Source organism: Malaclemys terrapin, chromosome 3 (genome assembly GCF_027887155.1).
Source record: "Malaclemys terrapin pileata isolate rMalTer1 chromosome 3, rMalTer1.hap1, whole genome shotgun sequence".
NCBI classification, from domain to species: Eukaryota; Metazoa; Chordata; order Testudines; family Emydidae; genus Malaclemys; species Malaclemys terrapin.
The window spans coordinates 204,938,561-204,958,456 of NC_071507.1; the positions used below are offsets into that span (position 1 = coordinate 204,938,561).

At 50.8% G+C, this 19,896-nt stretch overlaps 1 protein-coding gene across 1 annotated transcript in view; it reads right to left on the reverse strand.

Annotated features, from left to right (window-relative positions):
• Nucleotides 1-1,453: 1,453 nt before the first annotated feature.
• SCARA5 (scavenger receptor class A member 5) overlaps nt 1,454-19,896 on the reverse strand; it is a 145,852-nt gene continuing 127,409 nt past the window's right edge. Inside the window, exons 8-9 of the mRNA XM_054022767.1 lie at nt 9,323-9,517; nt 1,454-2,157 (exon numbers count right to left, since the gene is read on the reverse strand). Of these exons, the coding sequence (XP_053878742.1) occupies nt 2,021-2,157; nt 9,323-9,517 (332 nt within the window). The 3' untranslated portion in view covers nt 1,454-2,020. The remainder of the gene's footprint in view (nt 2,158-9,322; nt 9,518-19,896) is intronic.

Genomic DNA, 19,896 nt, shown 5'->3' on the forward strand with positions numbered 1-19,896 from the left:
TGTGTGTAAGGGCCCCTCTGAATGTTCCTGGGAGGTGGGTGGGTGGCTGTGTTGCATGAGCATCCAGTGGTATATGTAGCCTCATCATGACGGAACATAAAGCTATGGGGTCAAAATCAGTAGCTTCTACTGACAATAGCCATTGAATTACACTGAAGAAGACAGGATGATTCCGGATGCACCGCCCCCTGCAGAACATGACAGAACCTTAATCACGTGTGGCACGTCAACTTGCTCTTACCGTCAGATCCTGGCTTACTGCGCTGGGAAAGACAAGACCCATGCGGTCCTCCCAAAGGGTCAGTGATGTCCTTACGCTTGTGTGCATGCTAGGCCCTTTCCGGAGGATGGAGAGTGGGGACCGCAGAGAAGCAACGCGTTTACTCGCCTACAGCTGGGAATAGAGATGCAATCTCACTAGCTTATCATGAGCCCTTTCACCTATAGGTCGCTGGTTTGAATCTGTCCTCTGCCAGCTATCGCCAGAAATTGTTGGCAGCCTACAAGAAAGGAGCATGGCTGGTCTCTCTCCAGTTCCCACACTGAACCGGTGTCTGTTCCACAAAGACCGCCTTCCCAATGGGCACGACTCAGCCATGGGCCCACCTCACTCTGATTACTCATCAGAGTCACGGCCCTGATTTCAAAAACACAGGAGCGACATGCACCTTGTGGCAGTCCCAGAAGAGAGGCCACGGATGGACCGGGCCATAAAGACAAACTTATACCCCTGGAGTTAGCTGATATTCCCTCTGACCATGCAGGATAGAGACCAGCCGAGACCACATTGCGCTCAGCTGGAGCAGAGACCGTGGCTAAGGCTGACCTGAGACAGACAGTCCAGGCCTTAATAAAGTGAGCGGTACAAAGGGCGTGGTGTCTTTCTGCACGGCTCTTTCATGGGGCTGCCAGCTCCTTTCAGCACAGCGACTATGGAAGGGTCCATGAGGTCATTTCCAGGCTGCCTGGCCACTGACCAGCCATGCTGTGGCACTGCCCTCCTTTGGGCGGGCACGGGATCCCACGGCAAGGATGAAAGCAGCGTGGCAGTTGTGTTGCAAGCCGGTGAATGGCAGTACCGTGGCACGTAACGCTATTAACCTGGGCACCTAATACAGCCGCTTAGTGTGTGTGAGCGTGTCTCCCCCTAGTGGCTGACCACCGCGTTTATAGCAGCTTGCTACTTAACCAGGTCATTGACTTACACCTTTAGCTGAAGCAACTCTGGTATCTTTATATATGTGGCCACGCCTAGCTATAAAAGAATAGAGCAAGGTCGGGCATTACTGGGCTTAAATAAACTGATGCAGCCTCTGCACCCACCAGGTGTAATGAGTAAGGAATCTCTCTCAGCAACGGCTTCGCTTGCATCGGCTTTTGTGACCGGCGCCTCCCCGCGGGCCCCAGTCATCTGCCGTCCGCTTTCCACGTAATGCAATGTGGGGAAGTCGAGAAGAGTAAAAAGACATTTATTTCTCTACTAAAATGTTTGAGGGTGCACAGGCTGGGGCTGGTCCGCTGGCTTGCTAAGCTAAACAGTAGAATACGTCGCTCTCCGGCCAACCTAAGCGCAGTTGCTCCTCGTCGTATATACCTCGGAGTCTTTCCGAGCCGCGGCACTGGTCTCATAGTCCAGTCCTACGAGCCCGCGGCAAGACGCTGAGTCTCAGGTGCTGTTAAAATACCCATGTATATCACAGGGCTGGAGAAAGGAGAAGGGGGGGATAGGGATAATGGCTTTGCAGCCTTAACTTTGGTCTAGAAGCGAGAGCAAGAGACAGACAAGGAAGGAGGGGGAAGGCTACAGGAAGTGCTAATATTACCCAGGACGGTGGGGCACACGGGAGAGGAGTCGCAGCAGATCAGAAGACGACAGTCTCGGCAGTGAGCCCGGAGGCAAAAGGCTGGGCTAAGGATATACGGGTGGGTGCTGCAGCATGTCTCAGTGTGTCCCTCTCCCTCGGCACAGCCCCCTCCCGGTGGAATAATCTGGCTTCCCGCCGGTGGCTTGTCCTTGAGGTCACTGCGGGAGGCACTTCACTCCAGCGTCCTCGGCGTGGCCGCAGTTGCTCTTCCCCCAGCTGGAGAAGGTGCACTGAAACAGACTGTCCTCTGTGCCTTTGCAGGCGACGTCGTCCATCCAGATCCGCCCTATACCTGGGGAAACATTGGGACAGCGACATTAGCTGCAATGCCAGGCTGCCTCCAGGGGGCGGCGCGCTTCAGTAACCGCCTGGTCTTATCCCGGGATAATGCTTAAACCTTCAAACCCAGCAGCTTTCCTGCAGCAGCATCACATCGTGTCACCCACCACTGATAGGCAGCCACCTCTGCGGTACCGCTGCAGAGGGGAGAATTGGCAGGTTTGCTTCTTTCTGATGTACTAAGAGAGCCTGGACGGCCTTTTCAAAACCTTTTTCCTGCTTCCTCTTTAATTTAAGAAGAGCAGGAATGTCCAGAATGTGTTTGTTGGAGGGCTAGCTGACAGCCACAGGCAGGTCTAGATAGTACTTAGCCCTGCCTCGCAAGGCCTCCGTGTTTGTCATTCTGTTTGCAATGCCCCATGACCCCCACAAGAGAGACTGAGAAGGAGCCATCTCGCCCTGAGCCCCAGCTTCTCCCAGAGCTGGCGGGGCGGGAGTCCTACGTGCAGACTGCACAGCCCTGAGAGCTGGCAGGTCCGACCAGCCCATGAGCATGGACCAAGGGGGCGCTGGCTGCAGGGGAGGGGTGCTGGGGGCACGGCCATGGCAACGGAGGACGGTCTGGTCTTATAAGGAACATCTACACAGCAAGTGGCAGCGAGCCTCCAAACCTGGCTCAACAGACCGAGGCCCATTCTCCTGTGCTAAAAATAGCTGCACAGACTGTGCTTTGAAGTTGCAATTTGGGTGGGAGCTCGGGCTGTGAGGCCTAGGAAGGGGCGGGCTTCAGAGCCCACGACACATCCCAAACCACGACATCTGTTAAAGAAGTATGGGCTGGATGAATGGACTGTAAGGTGGATAGAAAGCTGGCTAGATCGTGGGGCTCAACGGGTAGTGATCAACGACTCCATGTCTAGTTGGCAGCCGGTTTCAAGCGGAGTGCCCCAAGGGTTGGTCTTGGGGCCGTTTTTGTTCACTATCTTCATTAATGATCTGGAGGATGGCGTGGACTGCACTCTCAGCAAGTTTGCAGATGACACTACACTGGGAGGAGTGGTAGATATGCTGGAGGGTAGGGACAGGATATAGAGGGACCTAGACAAATTAGAGGACTGGGCCAAAAGAAATCTGATGGGGTTCAACAAGGACAAGTGCAGAGTCCTGCACTTAGGACATAAAAATCCCATGCACTGCTACAGACTAGGGACCAAGTGGTTAGCCAGCAGTTCTGCAGAAAAGTACCTAGCGGTTACAGTGGACGAGAAGCTGGATATGAGTTGACAGTGTTGCCAAGAAGGCTAATGGCATTCTGGGCTGTATAAGTAGGGGCATTGCTAGCAGATCGAGGGACGTGATTGTTCCCCTTTATGTGACATTGGTGAGGCCTCATCTGGAGTACTGTGTCCAGTTTTGGGCCCCACACTACAAGAAGGATGTGAAAATTGGAAAGAGTTCAGCGGAGGGCAACAAAAATGATTAGGGGGCTGGAGCACATGACTTATGAGGAGAGGCTGAGGGAACTGGGTTATTTAGTCCGCAGAAGAGAAGAATGAGGGGGGATTTGATAGCTGCTTTCAGCTACTTGAAAGGGGGTTCCAAAGAGGATGGATCTAGACTGTTCTCAGTGGTACCAGATGACAGAACAAGGAGTAATGGTCTCAAGTTGCAGTGGGGGGCGGGGGCGGGGTTAGGTTGGATATTAGGAAAAACTTTTTCACTAGGAAGGTGGGAAGCACTGGAATGGATTACCTAGGGAGGTGGTGGAATCTCCTTCCTTAGAGGTTTTTAAGGCCCGGCTTGACAAAGCCCTGGCTGGGATGATTGAGTTGGGGTTGGTCCTGCTTTGAGCAGGGGGTTGGACTAGAACCCCTGAGGTCCCTTCCAACCCCGATATTCTATGATTCTATGATGTGGAGTCCCCAGCAGTCTAAAAAGGCTCTCCCTTGACGGACAGCACCGGGGACCTGGTGTTGGGACCATCTCCTGTCCACCCCCGGAGAGGAATCCATTGAACCAAAGTGGTTTGATAATGTCAAAATATTTCGCTGCCGTCAGGTAAAAACGGTTCGTTTGGACTTGGTCGTTCCGTCTATTCTTTTTTTACTTTTATATGAGAGTATCATATGAACTTTAATAGTATTAGCTGCTAGGGAGTATGTTATGTTGGATATGATTGTATGCTGTTTCAATGTTCTCACGAGGCAATGTCTTGATGTTTCTGAAACTGACAGTCCACTTCGTGAAGAATTCGGACATTTCAATTTTTCATCCCAACTCAAAAGAATATTTTTTCCCCAAATGTCTGGATTTTCCAGGGGACTGACAATCCATTGCCTGTCCAGTTCTGCTAAAGAGTCAGACCCAGATTCACCCTGACGGCACAGAAAGGCACAAAGCCCGGTCTGGCACATTGCTTCCTGGCGGATACCCCCCAAGGGACCAGCTCCATCTGCCAGGAATCCAGGCTATGTCTTTCCTCGTTGTGATTGGCTCTTGCTGTCTTTGTTCTTCTTGTAGATTTACCTCTCCCCTTTTAGGTGTGTTTCTACTCAGAAAAGTGACAGTGACCCTCTTCTTACTCAGCAGATCTGCTTCCCAGGTGCGTTCAGGATCAGACCTGCTGATTCAAGCTGAGTAGTACTTTATCAGCAAGTCATCCCATTCAGAGGCACCGACTCTGGGTGCTCCGGGGCTGGAGCACCCATGGGGAAAAATCGGTGGGTGCTCTGCACCCACCAGCAGCTCCCTGCCCCCTCCCCAGCTCATCTCTGCCTCCGCTCCGCCTCCACCTCCGCGGCCCGCTTCTCCCCCTAGCTCCCAGCGCTTTGCGGCGGCAAGCACTGGGGGGTGGGGGGGAAGGAGGGGGAACGTGGTGCGCTTGGGGAAGATGTGGGGTAGGGGCGGGGATTTGGGGAAGGTGTCCAATAGGGGCAGGGAGGGGGCGGGGCAGGGGTGGAGTTGGGGCAGGGCCAGGGGCAGGGTTGTGGTTGAGCACCCACTGGCGCCCGGAAAAGTTGGCGCCTATGATCCCATTGATTGCAGGGGGCAGTAAGGTTCCCAGACTTTGGCTCAGGCCATAAGGGACTACTCTAAGTGAGTAAGGGTAGCAGAATCAGGCCCTCAGTGCTAAGCTTTTACTGTGTTTTATGCCCACTCGCCCTGCAGAAGAGCAAGCCGCATTCTTTACTGGCTCGTGTGTCATCAAGCGACTTGTTAACTGAGTCCTAATTGCGGACTCTTTCCAGCTGGAAAGACCCAGCTTGACTCACAGATCCCAGGCCACGTTTGCAGGGCTGGCGGTGAACAGGTCTGTACTTGGAAATGGAGCAGGTCTGATCTGGGGAACATGGAGACGCCAGAAAGATGGGCCCCTCCGATGCCATCTCCATAGAGTCACTTAAAAGAGGAGAAACACACATCAAGGAAGGTAAATTCAGCCACCTCGGCAGAGGGACGCTGCCTCTTTAAGGGGCAAGTACGGTCTCTCACAGCGCAGGCTGTTCAAGCCGAACGCGCCAAGTCACGAAATGTTTGGATGGCCTCAGTGGGGTATTTCCTAGAATTAGGGGCCGGGATGCGACTTGTTCTGTTATTAAACCGGATCGGGGGAAACTTCCTCTGCTGTCTTTGCCATTGTTTGATTCTCCCCCCCAAGAGGGAAGGGCAGCTGATAAAACCCCTTCTACGAAAGGAAATGGACAGCGTTAATGGGAGAGATGAGTTAGTTTTGGCCAAGAAATCACCGCTGGGCTGAAACAACAGATGGCTAGCGAGCGAGCTGGCCTTCTGCGCCGCATGGGATTTGGGGCTTTACGATCGCGTCAAGAGGAAAAATTCCCTACGTGCCACAATAAATCACCATGAGTTTTGCCAGATGTTCGGGATTAGCTCCCCGCAGCTCGATTTGATAAATGGCGATAGGCTGGGGCGCTTTGCTAGGGGGAAGCTGCAGGTGTGTGTGTGTGTGGGGGGAAAGGACAGCAAAAGCAAGATGAATTGAGGTCCAATGGCATGCGTGCGTACTCCTGTGCTCTCATCCCATGACTTGTTCTGTCGCCTTGCATAGGTCCCACGTGTTTTGATTTCAATGGGAGTCAGATGTCAATATCTTTCTTCCCTGTAAAATGGGGATAATATTATTTACCTCCCTCCCCAGGGTGTTCCAGGGGTTGGCGAAATCCTGCCATCTTCTGCTGGCTTAGTGCATGGGATACTTTCTGTGTTCTCCCTCCACTTGCCGCGCCCTCACAAATAAAGAGACACGGGCCTGAGGCTGGAGAGAGTTACTGATGGAAGGAATCCAGAGTCACTTTTCAGTTTCCTAAGTGGATAATTTTTTAGTGTCCTTTATTTTGGGCCTTTGGCACAGACCTGCATTTAGGCCTGGGTCGGTTGGAAGCGATGACCGGGGGCCGGACATACCCTTCATGGGTCAAATCTTCAACTTCTAAAGTCGGTGGAAAGACTTCCACTGACTTCAGTGAGCTTTGGATCCAGGCGGGGGCCAGACCTCAGGCTGTGGAAAACAAACCCAGAGCTCTCAGTATTACGACTGCAGTAGCACCTACAGGCTCCAGCTAAGATCAAGGCCCCTTGTGCTAGCTGCTGCAACCCTTCCCACCCCCCCCCCGTGCGCCCCAAGTGAAGGCAGTCCTTGCCCTAAATGGCTTACAATCTAAATAGGCATGGTAGAAAGTGATTCGCCCAAGGTCACACAACAGGTCAGTAGCAGAGGCAGGAAAGGAGGCCGTGTCTTGGGAGGTCCAGCCCAGTGCTCTACCCACTGGGCCACGCTGCCTCTCTGTGTACTTTCCCCTCCGTTTCACCTCATTTGTTTCAGTGTCTGCTGAAAGCACCACAGGCCAAGCACTCCCTGCAATCTAACTTCCCACGTCTGCCGGGGGGCTTAACAGCTAACCGGCTCTCGGCTCTCACTCTGGCCAAAACACCGACACAGGAGACAGCCGCGTGGCTGGCTCCCTCCAAACCAGGGCTTTGCGTTCACCAGCGGGCGAGCCCCAGCTGTTTGTTGTTCCTGGTGGAAACCATTTCACGGCCTTTGTCTGTGCCAGGCCAGACGCACGCTCGACTGGTCAAGAGACGGGGCGCCAGCCAGGAAGCAAGACGATCTGGAGCTGCACACCTGTGTGTCTGTGTGTGTGTGTGTGTGCGCTGGCGTTATGGGGCTGTGCATAAGGGGCAGCTGTGTCTATACAGGGTTGTGTTTATGGGAACTGATGGTGCTTGAGTATGTGTGTATAGGCAGGTTGTGGAATCCCCGTCACTGGGTGGTTTTTAAGAGGAGGCATGTCGGGGGTGGTCTGGGTTCACTCGGTCCTGCCTCAGTCCTTTCCAGGTCTGTGGTATTAGGAGCAGAGTCTGTGTACGTATGTGGCGGGGTTGTGTGTAGATGGGGTTGTGTTGGTGGGTCCGAGGGTAACTGTGTATATGGGTTGTGTGTGTGTTGGGGGAATTTGTGTAGTGGTGCAGAAGGTGTCATGTTTGGAGTGGATGTGGGAGTACGGAGCTTGTATGCCTAGCAGCATAAGCATTAGTGCTGCTTGTGGGAGAGGGAGCGTGGCCCACTGGTTAGGGCACCAGCTGGGAACCTAGGTTCAATTCTTGCTGTGCCTCAGTTTCCCCACCCATCCAGCATGGATAATAGCACTGCCCTGGCTCACAGGGGTGGGCGGGGCTGAAGGGCCCCTGCGCTGAGCTGTGGGAGAGTTGGATAAAATGGGATGTGGGTCAAAACCACCCCAGGCCTGAGTTTTGTGATTCACTGGCAAAGCGTTGCAAACTTAAACTGCCCTCTGGTTTTGCCCATCTCTGGAGCAGTGGTTTAAGGATCCAGAAATGAGTATTTCAGGATTTCCTTCTGACTATATTCTGCTTCTGCTCCAGATGAATGGGCAGGGTTTGTGGCTGGGTCTCCGTGTATGGTAAAGGCTCTGAGAACATATGAATCCTATGAGCAGTAGGCTCTAGGTGGTTAGGCCTGACCACTCTATGGCAGAAGGTGGTGATTTTCAGAGGTGTCCGTGGGAGTTTGGGAGCCCACGTGCACTGACGGATATTCAATTGGAGGCAGGCACCCACCTCCTCTGGGATCCACTGAAAATCCCAGTGCAAACGTCCCTGAAGCCACAGCAGCACAACGGAGACCATCTGAACATCGACACATCAGTCCCATAGGGGGCTGATCTCAAATCAAGAGCTCCCGCAAGAAACCTGGTCAATTACACACCAGTCCAGCCAGGGCAGGCCACTGAGAGCTGGTGCCAGGCTCACTAATATTTCCTCTCCAAAACCGATTGATTTATTGGGTGCTAAGCAGGGGGGTACATGTGGCTCGTTCCTGCTAACGATCTATGTTGTTTTATAGATCTGAGCTGGAGGTTTCGGTGACAAAGGCTGGGAAGCAAGAAGGGGAAGCAGCAGCCAGTCTCGGCTTTCAGAGCTGGGAACGTCTCAGACGCCCAATCCCCAGAGCACTTTTTCCAGGGCAGAGGTTTTGGACAGGCAGTTAGGGTGTATGCGTGAGAGAAAAGCAAGGGCTGGGCTGGAGAAGAGCCAGGGATCTGTTTTCACACAATCCTTCAGGCAAACGTCAAAATATTTGCAGACACCCAGGGCCTGGGGTGAGGAAGGAGCGGGAGCCAACCCAAAACGACAACAGTTCAGACCACCAGAGCATCCTCTGTCCCTCTGGCACGGGAGCCGCCAATGCTCGGCAGGGTTTATTTGGAGACAGGTTTGGTTTATTTTCTCCGCCGCTTCTCCGTGCATTTCCTCCTGTGACTGGGAGATCTTGGATGGCACATGGCCTCCCAGCTCGGGCATAGCAAAGCAAAGTAGCCTCGGGACCGAATGGCTCAGGAGATGGGGGCGTTAGGCTGCCACTGGGAATCTGGAGTGACTGAACATTGGGCTGTCTCGTGGCCTCTGCATGGTGAGCGAAGGAGCACAGTCCTGGACAGCTCATAACCCCCGCTGTCACTGGCAGCCTCGGTAGAGAAGCCAAGGGCTGAATGGGCCATGGAGATCAAACTCCCCTTAGCGGTGGCGGCTGCCGGTCAGGGTGAGGCACGCTGGCAGGGCCCGGTAGCTGCCCCCGGCCTCTAGCTGAGGGGAGGAAGCCCCCATGCTGGGCGGCGGTCAGTTCGCCATCTTACCTTGCCCGAACTTGGCCATCCTGTACACCTCCTCGGCGCCTCGGAAACCCAGCATCCTGCAGGCCACGTCCCCGTCCTTTTTGTCCCAGCTGTCGTCGCACACCGTCCCCCAGTGCCGGTCGTGGAACACCTCCACCCGCCCCTCGTGGGGGACGGAGCCGTTCACCAGCCGGATCAGCCCCTGCTCGGCGGCGGCTGTAGGGAGGAGAGACGCAGAGCAAATGGTGAGCGTCTCCTTCGGGGCCATCCCTCCCTACAGAGAGTGCCAGGAGCCCGTCCTTCCAGCCCCTCCAGCTTACAGGGCCTGTAGTACCAAGTACATTGTCTGGCACAGCCTCCACTGGGGGACCAGAGCCTGCTCCTATCAACTGGATCCTTCTCCCACTCCACTCAATGGCCGTGACCTCCGCGGTGCATCCGTCCGGCTCTATGTCATCAATCAAGAGTGGAATGTCGGCTCCACTGAAGTCAAAGGCAGAACTTCCAACCACTTTAATGGGGTCAGGATTTCACCTTTCCCGTCTCTGATCCCCCCTCTCCCTCTCTCTGGCTCCTTTCCTCTCCCACTCCCATTGGATATGACCTTCCTTCTCTTTCGGGAGGGGGGAAGCCTGGGGCAACTGCAATCTATTTGGACAGGGAAAGACTGAGGAACACAGCAGAGAAATCAGGCCAAAGGGGAAACAGTCTTAAGCAAAACCTCCCGTAGCACTAAGTTAAGTTGACATAAACACCCCCCGAATCCCATTATCTGGGGTTAGAAATTAATTGGATCTGATGACAGAAAAGAGGCTGTAGCCGGCTGGATTCGCTCTGTGACTCTCATCTGCATTCGATTCTGAGGATGCAATTAGTGGGCCCCGGAAAGAAGGAAAGGGAGATTGTTTTTTTTCCTTTTAAATCACAGCTGGTTAGTTTTTTTTCATTTGAAACCTTCTTTTTTTCCATGTAGACAGCTTTGTCAAAATGGAAATGCTGACGGCGTTGGGGGGTTTTGCTGAAAAAGGGATTTCTTTTTTTTAAAAGTCATTTTTCAGCCAAAAACAATTTCAGATTCCAAAAGTTTTCAGTAAGACCGGACAATTTTGCCCAACTGGCCTACTTATTTTGGTTTTTCTGTCACGAGAAACCCCTGAAAAATATGCAAAAAAAAAATGTTCAATTTTCCAAAACCAATTTTTGTTCAGTTTCCAAGTTTTCAATGAAAACCTGGGGAAAAAATGTAGAAACACTTAGATGAAAGCTCTGGGGAGTATTTAGTTTTCATCTATTTTTTTCAAAGGAAAACAGTTCCCAGCCCGCTCTAATCTGCCTGGTACACAATCCTCACGCACGCAATGTCTCCCTCATGTGGCCGGGCCACATAGAGGTTACTGAACTGGCCAATCACTTTGCACTAACGCAGCTGGCTCCGTTAGCTCTGGTATTAAAGACTTGTGATTTTCGATCCAGAGATCCTAGGTTGAATCCTTTGTGCAGATCACCCATGCAAGGGCGTTGTGTGAAACTGCCACATTTCCACTAATGTAAACGTCATAGGCCAATGATACTCAAACCTCAGTGGTTCAGGAGCCAAATTAGCGATCAACATTACCCAAAAGAGCCGCAGTTGTATTAATTCATTGTTTCATTTACTATAGTACTAGATAGTCATATTTAAACAGCATGACAGGGAAATATTTAGTTTTTATATATATATATTATTCTCACAGCAAAATGACTGACCAAGTATTATTATTTTATCAACTACAATTGGCCAATAACATCGTAAAAACATCTTGATTAGTTAATAACCTAGACTGGTTAATAATTAAATCGCACCCGTGTTTTAATATCATGCGCTGCAAAGAGCCACTTGTGGCTCGCGACCCTCAGCCGGTGTATCACTGAGGTAGGCGGTGAAGGGGCTCCCAGGACCAAACAGGTGGCCCCAGCCTTACGCGACCATTTTAAAGTAGCCCCAAAGGTTCCAACCTTTGTTTGACACCTCGTTAAGATCCACCTGGACTAAGTCGCCACCTTTGTGCGGGGCCCTTGGGGTGGGGCTTAAGGCATGTTTCACTGTGAAGCACCGTTGTGAGGAGGCAGAAGAGGAGAACCGGCACAGGGATTGCTGCCTGAGGTCACGTGGTGAATCCAAGAGCATGCGGGAGAGATGCATAAGATTCGGCAGTGCTGGGTTGGCTGGGGCTTGTGCCAAAGCCGGTGGTGGTTTTGCGCTCCTGGGTTTGTACCCTTTCCCTTGTCACTTTGAGTTGACCCCACAAGAACCAAGAGAACGCATTTGACAGAGCCAGAGACGACCTGTACCTGACGACAGTGGGGGGTTGGGGGCGCAGGGTGAGGGTAGCTGCTTCAGCATGTTACCTAGCATGCTCAGTACAAGCCAAGCAGCAAATCTGGGCAGGGGCGGGGTACGTGACCCCACGTATCCCCCCCACACGTCGCCTCTGGACAGAGCCATGTTTCACCTGGTTTTGCACTGAAACTATCATCTCCACCTGGTTTTGACGCGAGACCATCAACTGACTCCAGGGTCCGCTGGAAACTGGGCTCAAATTCACTCAAATTAAGAATCTTTGAGAACCTTTTGCTAGACCTTGGCTGAGTTTCAGGTATGTAACGATGCCGGGAAACAGGGAAGTTTCAATACAGCTTTCGATTCCATTGCAAACGCCCCACGTTGCTGGAAATGTAGAAGGACACAGTCCCCAATTTCTGATAGGCTCAGCGGGGTTGGGATCTGACCAGGAGCACCAGAAGCTCCCTAGAAGTGTGGGGGGCCACCGGCATCTGAACCATGGACCTGCCCTCGCTCAGCCCCTCCCCTTGAGGCTCCGCCCCCACTTGCACCTCTCTGCCCCCTCACCCCATCGCTCGCCCTTAAGGCAGGTAAAAAGTGATGAGGCCATGGCCCCCTGACCCCCCCCCCCCCCGTTCCAGCACCCTTGGATCCGACCATTTAGAAATGCCCAAATTACACTAGTTGCTCTCTCTCGATATAAAGGGTACATCAGAATGTTGTTGTGTGGCACAGATATTTCACTGGTCTGAGTGCGGGATGGGAACATTAACTGGACAATTGGTCTGAATTCAGCAAGATGAAAGTCAGTATAGATCCATGCCAAAGTACTTCACCGAGGAAGGCAAAAATAATCAAATGCACAACCACAAAATGGGGAATAACTGGCTAGGTGGTAGAACTACTGAAGAGGGTCCAGGAATATAGTGGATCAGAAATTGAATATAAGTCAGTGTGACGCAGCTGAAAAATAAAGGCTAATATAGTGGTGTGTATGAACAGAAGTGGTGTATGTAAAACACGGGAGGTAATTGTCCCGCTCTGCTCAGCACCGGGGAGGCCTCAGCTGCAGTACTGTGTCCTGTTCCGGGTGCTGCACTTTAGGAAAGAAGTGGACAAATTGGAGAGAGTCCAGAGGAGAGCAACAAAAATGAGCAAAGGTTTAGAAAACCTGACCTGGGAGGAGAGATTAAAAAAACCCTGGGCCTATTTAGTCTTGAGAAAAGAAGACTGAGGGGGACCTGATAGCCATCTGCACATATGTGAAGGGCTGTTCTCCACGGCCACTGAAGGTAGGGCAAGAAGGAATGGGCTTAATCTGCAGCAGGGGAGATTTAGATACTAGGGAAAACGCTCTAACTCTGAGGGGAGTGAAGTTCTGGAACCAGGGCCGGCTCTAGGTTTTTTGCTGCCCCAAGCAAAAAAATTTTTGGCTGCCTCCCACCCCAGCCCTGGGCTCTCCCGTCCACCCCACAACTGCAACCTCCTGCCGCCCCAGCCCTGGGTCACTGGTAACTCGCTCCCAGGGCGGGTCATTCAGCAGGAATTTTGGATGTGCACAGAACACAGACAGGATTGGTTCCCATATGGTTACAGAACTGCAGTAAAGTGGAACAATTTTCAGCTTGTGTGACTGGAGGATATCTGGATGCAGATTATAAGACTGTCCTACATAAATGAGGAAAAGTTGAGGTGCCTTTATTATTCTTTTGTTCCATTCTTTGTTTCTATGGGGAATTTGCCAATGCGATATCACTGTCTTCCTTTTAAACAAACAAACAAAAAAAGGCAATGGCTGTTGAAAATAGCAATTCCAGTCCTAATAACCACCGGGAAGCATTTCTTGCTCAATTTATTCTACTTTTTCTACAGCAAGTTCCAGTGGATCAGTAGATTTGATTTGGGGGAAATGAAGTAACAGCTGCCCAAACTGAGCTTGAGCACTCCTGAATGTTGAGGGTGTTCAAATCTGGAAGGCAGGTGCTAGATTCCCTTTCTGAATATTAGCTATATCTGCAAAGGAAAAGTCAATTTCTGCTTCCATGGCTCAGAAGTGGAAATCCTCCTACGTGCCTGGTACTGTATCTAAAGCTGCCCAGGTCCAGAGCCTCCCCTCCTTACTTTTCATTTTAAATTCTAGTGGGATCCACGTACCTCCCTTGCTAGGCTTCACATAGAGAGGTGCACCGTCCATTTAGTCCCCCCCAATTCCTTTTTTGGGGGAGAGCCAGGGCTGGGGCAACAGGAGGTGCGGTTGGGGGGGGGGGGGGGAAGAGCCCAGGGCTGGGGCAGCAGGGGAGTGTGCGGGTGGGGGGAGAGCCCAGGCTGGGGCAGCAGGGGAGTGCGGGTGGGGGAGAGCCCAGGGCTGGGCAGCAGGGGAGTGCAGGTGGGGGCCAGGGCTGGGGTGGCAGGGGTTGTGGGCGGGGGAGAGCCCAGGGCTGGGGCAGCAGGGGGTGTGGGCGGGGGGAGAGCCCAGGGTTGGGGCAGCAGGGGGGTGCAGGTGGGGGCCAGGGCTGGGGCGGCAGGAGGTGTGGGTGGGGGAGAGCCCAGGGCTGGGGCAGCAGGGGTGCGGGTGGGGGGGGGGGGGGGAAGAGCCCAGGGCTGGGGCAGCAGGAGATGCGTGGGGAAGAGCCCAGGGCTGGGGCAGCAGGAGGTGCGGGGCGGGGGAGAAGAGCCCAGGACTGGGGCAGCAGGGGGGTGCAGGTGGGGGCCAGAGCTGGGGCAGCAGGGAGTGTGGGCGGGGGAGAGCCCAGAGTTGGGGCAGCAGGGGGGGTGCTGGTGGGGGCCAGAGCTGGGGCAGCAGGAGTTGCAGGTGGGGGCCAGAGCTGGGGCAGCAGGGGGTGCGGGTGGGGGGGGAGAGCCCAGGGCTGGGGCAGCAGGGGGTGCGGGCGGGGGGGGAGAGCCCAGGGCTGGGGCAGCAGGGGGGTGCGGGCGGGGGAGAGCCCAGGGCTGGGGCAGCAGGGGGTGTGGGCGGGGGAGAGCCCAGGGCTGGGGCAATACAGGGGTGTGGGGAGAGTCCAGGGCGGGGGGGGGCAAAACACCTAGAGCGGCTCTGCCCCTACCATTCACAGCAAGCTGCAGGTTTCAGTTCCATACTCCTTCCCCCTCCCTTTCCTGTTGGCAGTGGCCGAGGGAATGCTGGGAAATGTAGTTCTTTCCCTGCTCCAGGGCTGGCTCTATAGGCAGGGACTAACCAAGGAACTACAGCTCCCAGGGCCCCCTGTTGGTTCTCAGCTCCCAGGCTGGATTCTTGCGCCCCTGCAAATCTGCCGCCCCAAGCAACTGCTGCTTTGCTGGTGCCTAGAGCCGGCCCTGTCTGGAACAGGCTTCCAAGGGCGGCTGTGGAATCCCCGTCATTGGAGGTGTTTAAGAACAGGCTGGACACACATCTGTCAGCGATGCTCTAGGTTTACTTGGTCCTGCCTCAGCGCAGGGAGCCGGACTCGATGACCTCTCAAGGTCCCTTTCAGCCCGACATTTCTCTGATTGCTCATGAGTGGAGAAGCCACAAGTGAATTATGCAAATCATCCCAAAGGTGTGCCGGTGAACAGTCTTTTGCAATTGGGTATGGGATTCTTCATCACTTCCTGCCCTAAACTGCTGTGCATAGCTAAACAGCTGCTGCGTTCCACTCCAGAGGTGGTGGCATTTCGGTACTGGGTGAAGTGACTCTTCTGTATCCAACATTTTGTTGTTATTGTGGTCACAGTTTAAAGCTTCCAAGTAATCGGCTCAATCCAGTCCAAATTTGGTATCCCATTCAACACTCATGTACCCTGCTAGCAAACAAATCCAGATTCCCAACTCCCTAATCCAAATGGGCTCACCGCTCTAAACGAGCAGCAGCAGATTGTGCCAGAGAAACCCAAGATACAAACATTCTGAACACTCCCCTTTGGCCTAAACCCCCACGTCTCAGGCTGAGACTGGAAGCGACGTGTCAGGAACTTCCAGACTCCAAAGGCATACTCCCATGTGGTCCGTGACCCCCACCCATTAAGCTGTAACAGAATGCTAAACTGTATTATGCAGCTCAGCCACTAGGAGATGCTGTGTATAAAAGACCTGATTTAAACTAACTTCAGCCATAGCTGGCAGAGCATTAAAGGATGATGATGAACACATCTGGTGTGTATAAGCAAGCTCTGTAGCCAATCCTTATCTGGTACAGGAGCATGACATGGAGTCAGGCATAAACTAAGGACAGAAGCAGAAGGAAAACAGCAGTACAGGCTGCAGGATCTCATCAACATAGAATGAGAGATTCATAGAATCTCAGGGTTGGAAGGGACCTCAGGAGGTTCTAGTCCAACCCCCTGCTCAAAGCAGGACCAACACCAACTAAATCATCCCGCCAGGGCTTTGTCAAGCCTGACCTTAAAAACCTCTAAGGAAGGAGATTCCACCACCTCCCGAGGTAACCCATTCCAGTGCTTCACCATCCTCCTAGTGAAAAAGTTTTTCCTAATATCCAACCTAGACCTCCCCCACTGCAACTTGAGACCATTGCTCCTTGTTCTGTCATCTGGTACCACTGAGAACAGCCTAGATCCATCCTCTTTGGAACCCCCTTTCAGGTAGTTGAAAGCAGCTATCAAATCCCCCCTCACTCTTCTCTTCTGCAGACTAAACAATCCCAGTTCCCTCAGCCTCTCCTCATAAGTCATGTGCTCCAGCACCCTAATCATTTTTGTTGCCCTTCAATTTTTACACATCCTTCTTGTAGTGTGGGGCCCAAAACTGGACACAGTACTCCAGATGAGGCCTCACCAGTGCCGAATAGAGGGGAATGATCATGTCCCTCAATCTGCTGGCAATGCTCCTACTTATACAACCCAAAATGCCGTTAGCCTTCTTGGCAACAAGGGCACACTGTCGACTCATATCCAGCTTCTTGTCCACCATAACCCCTAGGTCCTCTTCTGCAGAACTACTGCCTAGCTGCTTGGTCCCTAGTCTGTAACAGTGAATGGGATTCTTCCGTCCTAAGTGCAGGACTCTGCACTTGTCCTTGTTGAACCTCATCAGATTTCTTTTGGCCCAATCCTCTAATTTGTCTAGGTCCCTCTATATCCTATCCCTACCTTCCAGCGTATCTACCACTCCTCCCAGTGTAGTGTCATCTGCAAACTTGCTGAGAGTGCAGTCCACGCCATCCTCCAGATCGTTAATGAAGATATTGAACAAAACCGGCCCCAGGAACGACCCTTGGGGCACTCCCCTTGATACCGGCTGCCAACTAGACATGGAGCCCATTGAGTCCGACAATCTAGCCAGCTTTCTATCCACCTTATAGTCCATTCATCCAGCCCATACTTCTTTAACTTGTTGGCAAGAATATTGTGGGAGACTGTATCAAAAGCTTTGCTAAAATCCAGGAATAACACGTCCACTGCTTTCCCCTCATCCACAGAGCTGACCTTGTTCATGAAGACAGAGGCAAAAAAATCATTGAGTACATTAGCTTTTTCCACATCCTCTATCACTAGGTTGCCTCCCTCATTCAGTAAGGGGCCCACACTTTCCTTGACCTTCTTCTTGTTGCTAACATACCCGAAGAAACCCTTCTTGTTACTCTTAACATCTCTTGCTAGCTGCAACTCCAGTTGTGATTTTGCCTTCCTGATTTCACTCCTGCATGCCTGAGCAATATTTTTATACTCCTCTCTGGTCATTTGTCCAATCTTCCACTTCTTGTAAGCTTCTTTTTTGTGTTTAAGATCAGCAAGGATTTCACTGTGAAGACAAGCTGGTCGCCTGCCATATTTACTATTCTTTCTACATATCGGGATGGTTTGTTCCTGCAACCTCAATAAGGATTCTTTAAAATACAGCCAGCTCTCCTGGACTCCTTTCCCCTTCATGTTATTCTCTTCAATGTCACATGTCACATGTCCCTCTTCAATGCCCCAGAGAACTTCAGCTTTGACAGACCTTCCCAAGGAAACAAGATTTTGCAAGATTTCACATTGCAAACTCCACACAGAAACCGGAGAGACACAGGTATCTTCTCTAATTTATGCTCTGCTTGCTTCCCCATAGCATATCTTTAAATTAGGGCTGTCAAGTTAATTAAAAAAATTAATCGCGATTAATCGCACTATTAAACAATAATAGAATACCATTTATTTAAACATTTTTGGATGCTTTTTTACATTTTCAACTATATTGATTTCAATGACAACACAGAATACAAAGTGTACAGTGCTCACTTTATATTTATTTTTGATTACAAATATTTGTACTGTAAAAAAGAAAAAAATAGTAATTTTCAAATCACCTAATACAGGTACTGTAGTGCAATCTCTGTATCATGAAAGTTGAACTTAAAAATGTAGAATTATGTACAAAAAAAACTGCATTCAAAAATAAAACAATATAAAACTTTAGAGACTACAAGTCCAATCAATCAGTCCTACTTCTTGTTCAGCCAATCGCTTAGACAAATATGTTTGTTTACATTTGCAGAAGATAATGCTGCCCGCTTCTTGTTTACAAAATGTCACCTGAAAGTGAGAACAGGCGTTCGCATGGCACTGTTGTAGCCGGCGTCACAAGATATTTACATGCCAGATGTGCTAAAGATTCATATGCCCCTCGATGCTTCAACCACCATTCCAGAAGACATGTGTCCATGCTGATGACGGGTTCTGCCCGATAACGATCCAAAGCAGAGCGGACCGACGCATGTTCATTTTCATCATCTGAGTCAGATGCCACAAGCAGAAGGTTGATTTCCTTTTTTGGTGGTTTGTGTTCTGTAGTTTCTGTATCAGAGTGTTGCTCTTTTAAGACTTCTGAAAGCATGCTCCACACCTCGTCCCTCTCAGATTTTGGAAGGCACTTCAGATTCTTAAATCTTGGGTCAAGTGCTTTAGCTATCTTTAGAAATTTCACATTGGTATCTTCTTTGCATTTTGTCAAATTTGCAGTGACAGTGTTCTTAAAACGAACAACATGTGCTGGATCATCATCCGAGACAGCCATAACATGAAATATATGGCAGAATGCAGGTAAAACAGAGCAGGAGACATACAATTCTCCCTCAAGGAATTCAGTCACAAATTTAATTAATGCATTATTTTTTTAATGAGCATCATCAGCGTGGAAGCATGTTCTCTGGGATGATGGCTGAAGCATGAAGAGGCATATGAATCTTTAGCGCATCTGGCATATAAATATCTTGCAAAACCAGCTACAACAGTGCCATGCGAATGCCTGTTCTCACTTTGTGGTGACATTGTAAATAAGAAGAGGGCAGCATTATCTCCCGTAAATGTAAACAAACTTGTTTCTCTTAGCGATTGGCTGAACAAGAAGTAGGACTGAGTGGACTTGTAGGCGCTAAAGTTTTACTTTTTTTTTTTTGAGTGCAGTTATGTAACAAAAAAAATCTACGTTTGTAAGTTGCACTTTCATGATAAAGAGATTGCACTACAGTACTTGTATGAGGTGAATTGAAAAATGCTATTTATACTATAATATAAAGTGATCACTTTATACTTTGTATTCTGTGTTGTGATTGAAATCAATACACTTGAAAATGTAGAAAAACACCCCAAAATATTTAATAAATTTCAATTGGTATCCTATTGTTTAACAGTGCGCTTCATTTTTTTGAGTTAATCGCGTGAGTTAACTGCATTTAATTGACAGCCCTACTTTAAATCCTTTTACTGAAGACAGTCACAAAGTGACCATGAAAGGGTTCTGGCTAGGTTTGGCGCATACTTTATACCTCAGAGAAGTGGATTTATGGAAGAGTATGTTTTCACCAGAGAATCCAAGAACCAGAGAGGGAAATGTTGAATGTTTTATAAGAGCTCTGCGTACATTGACTGAAAACTGATTTGGGGAATGCAAAACATGACAATATCAGAGACAGGCTGGCTATTGGGTTAGCAGATAGAAACTTTTCACAGCAGCTATAAGTGAAGAGAGATTTAATCCTAGCCAGAGGTATACAGACAGCAAAGCAGTCAGAATCAATTAGTCAAACAACAGCCAGGAGCAACTTGAAAAACTTGGAACTAGCTTAGAAGCTAGAAACAGACACTTGAGTGTTAAAAGTCCTTATCGTAAAACGCCGAGGCGAGGAGAGAGAACTCCCAGGCTGAGAGGGACAAATCCCAGCGTATACGCCGAAGGAATGGAAAAAGTCATATGCCAAGCAATGATGCATGTCCAGCCAGAGGCGCATGGTGTGATACATGCACGAAATATGGACATTCTGCAGCTGTTTGATGCACCAAAGCAGTCAGGGAGTTGATC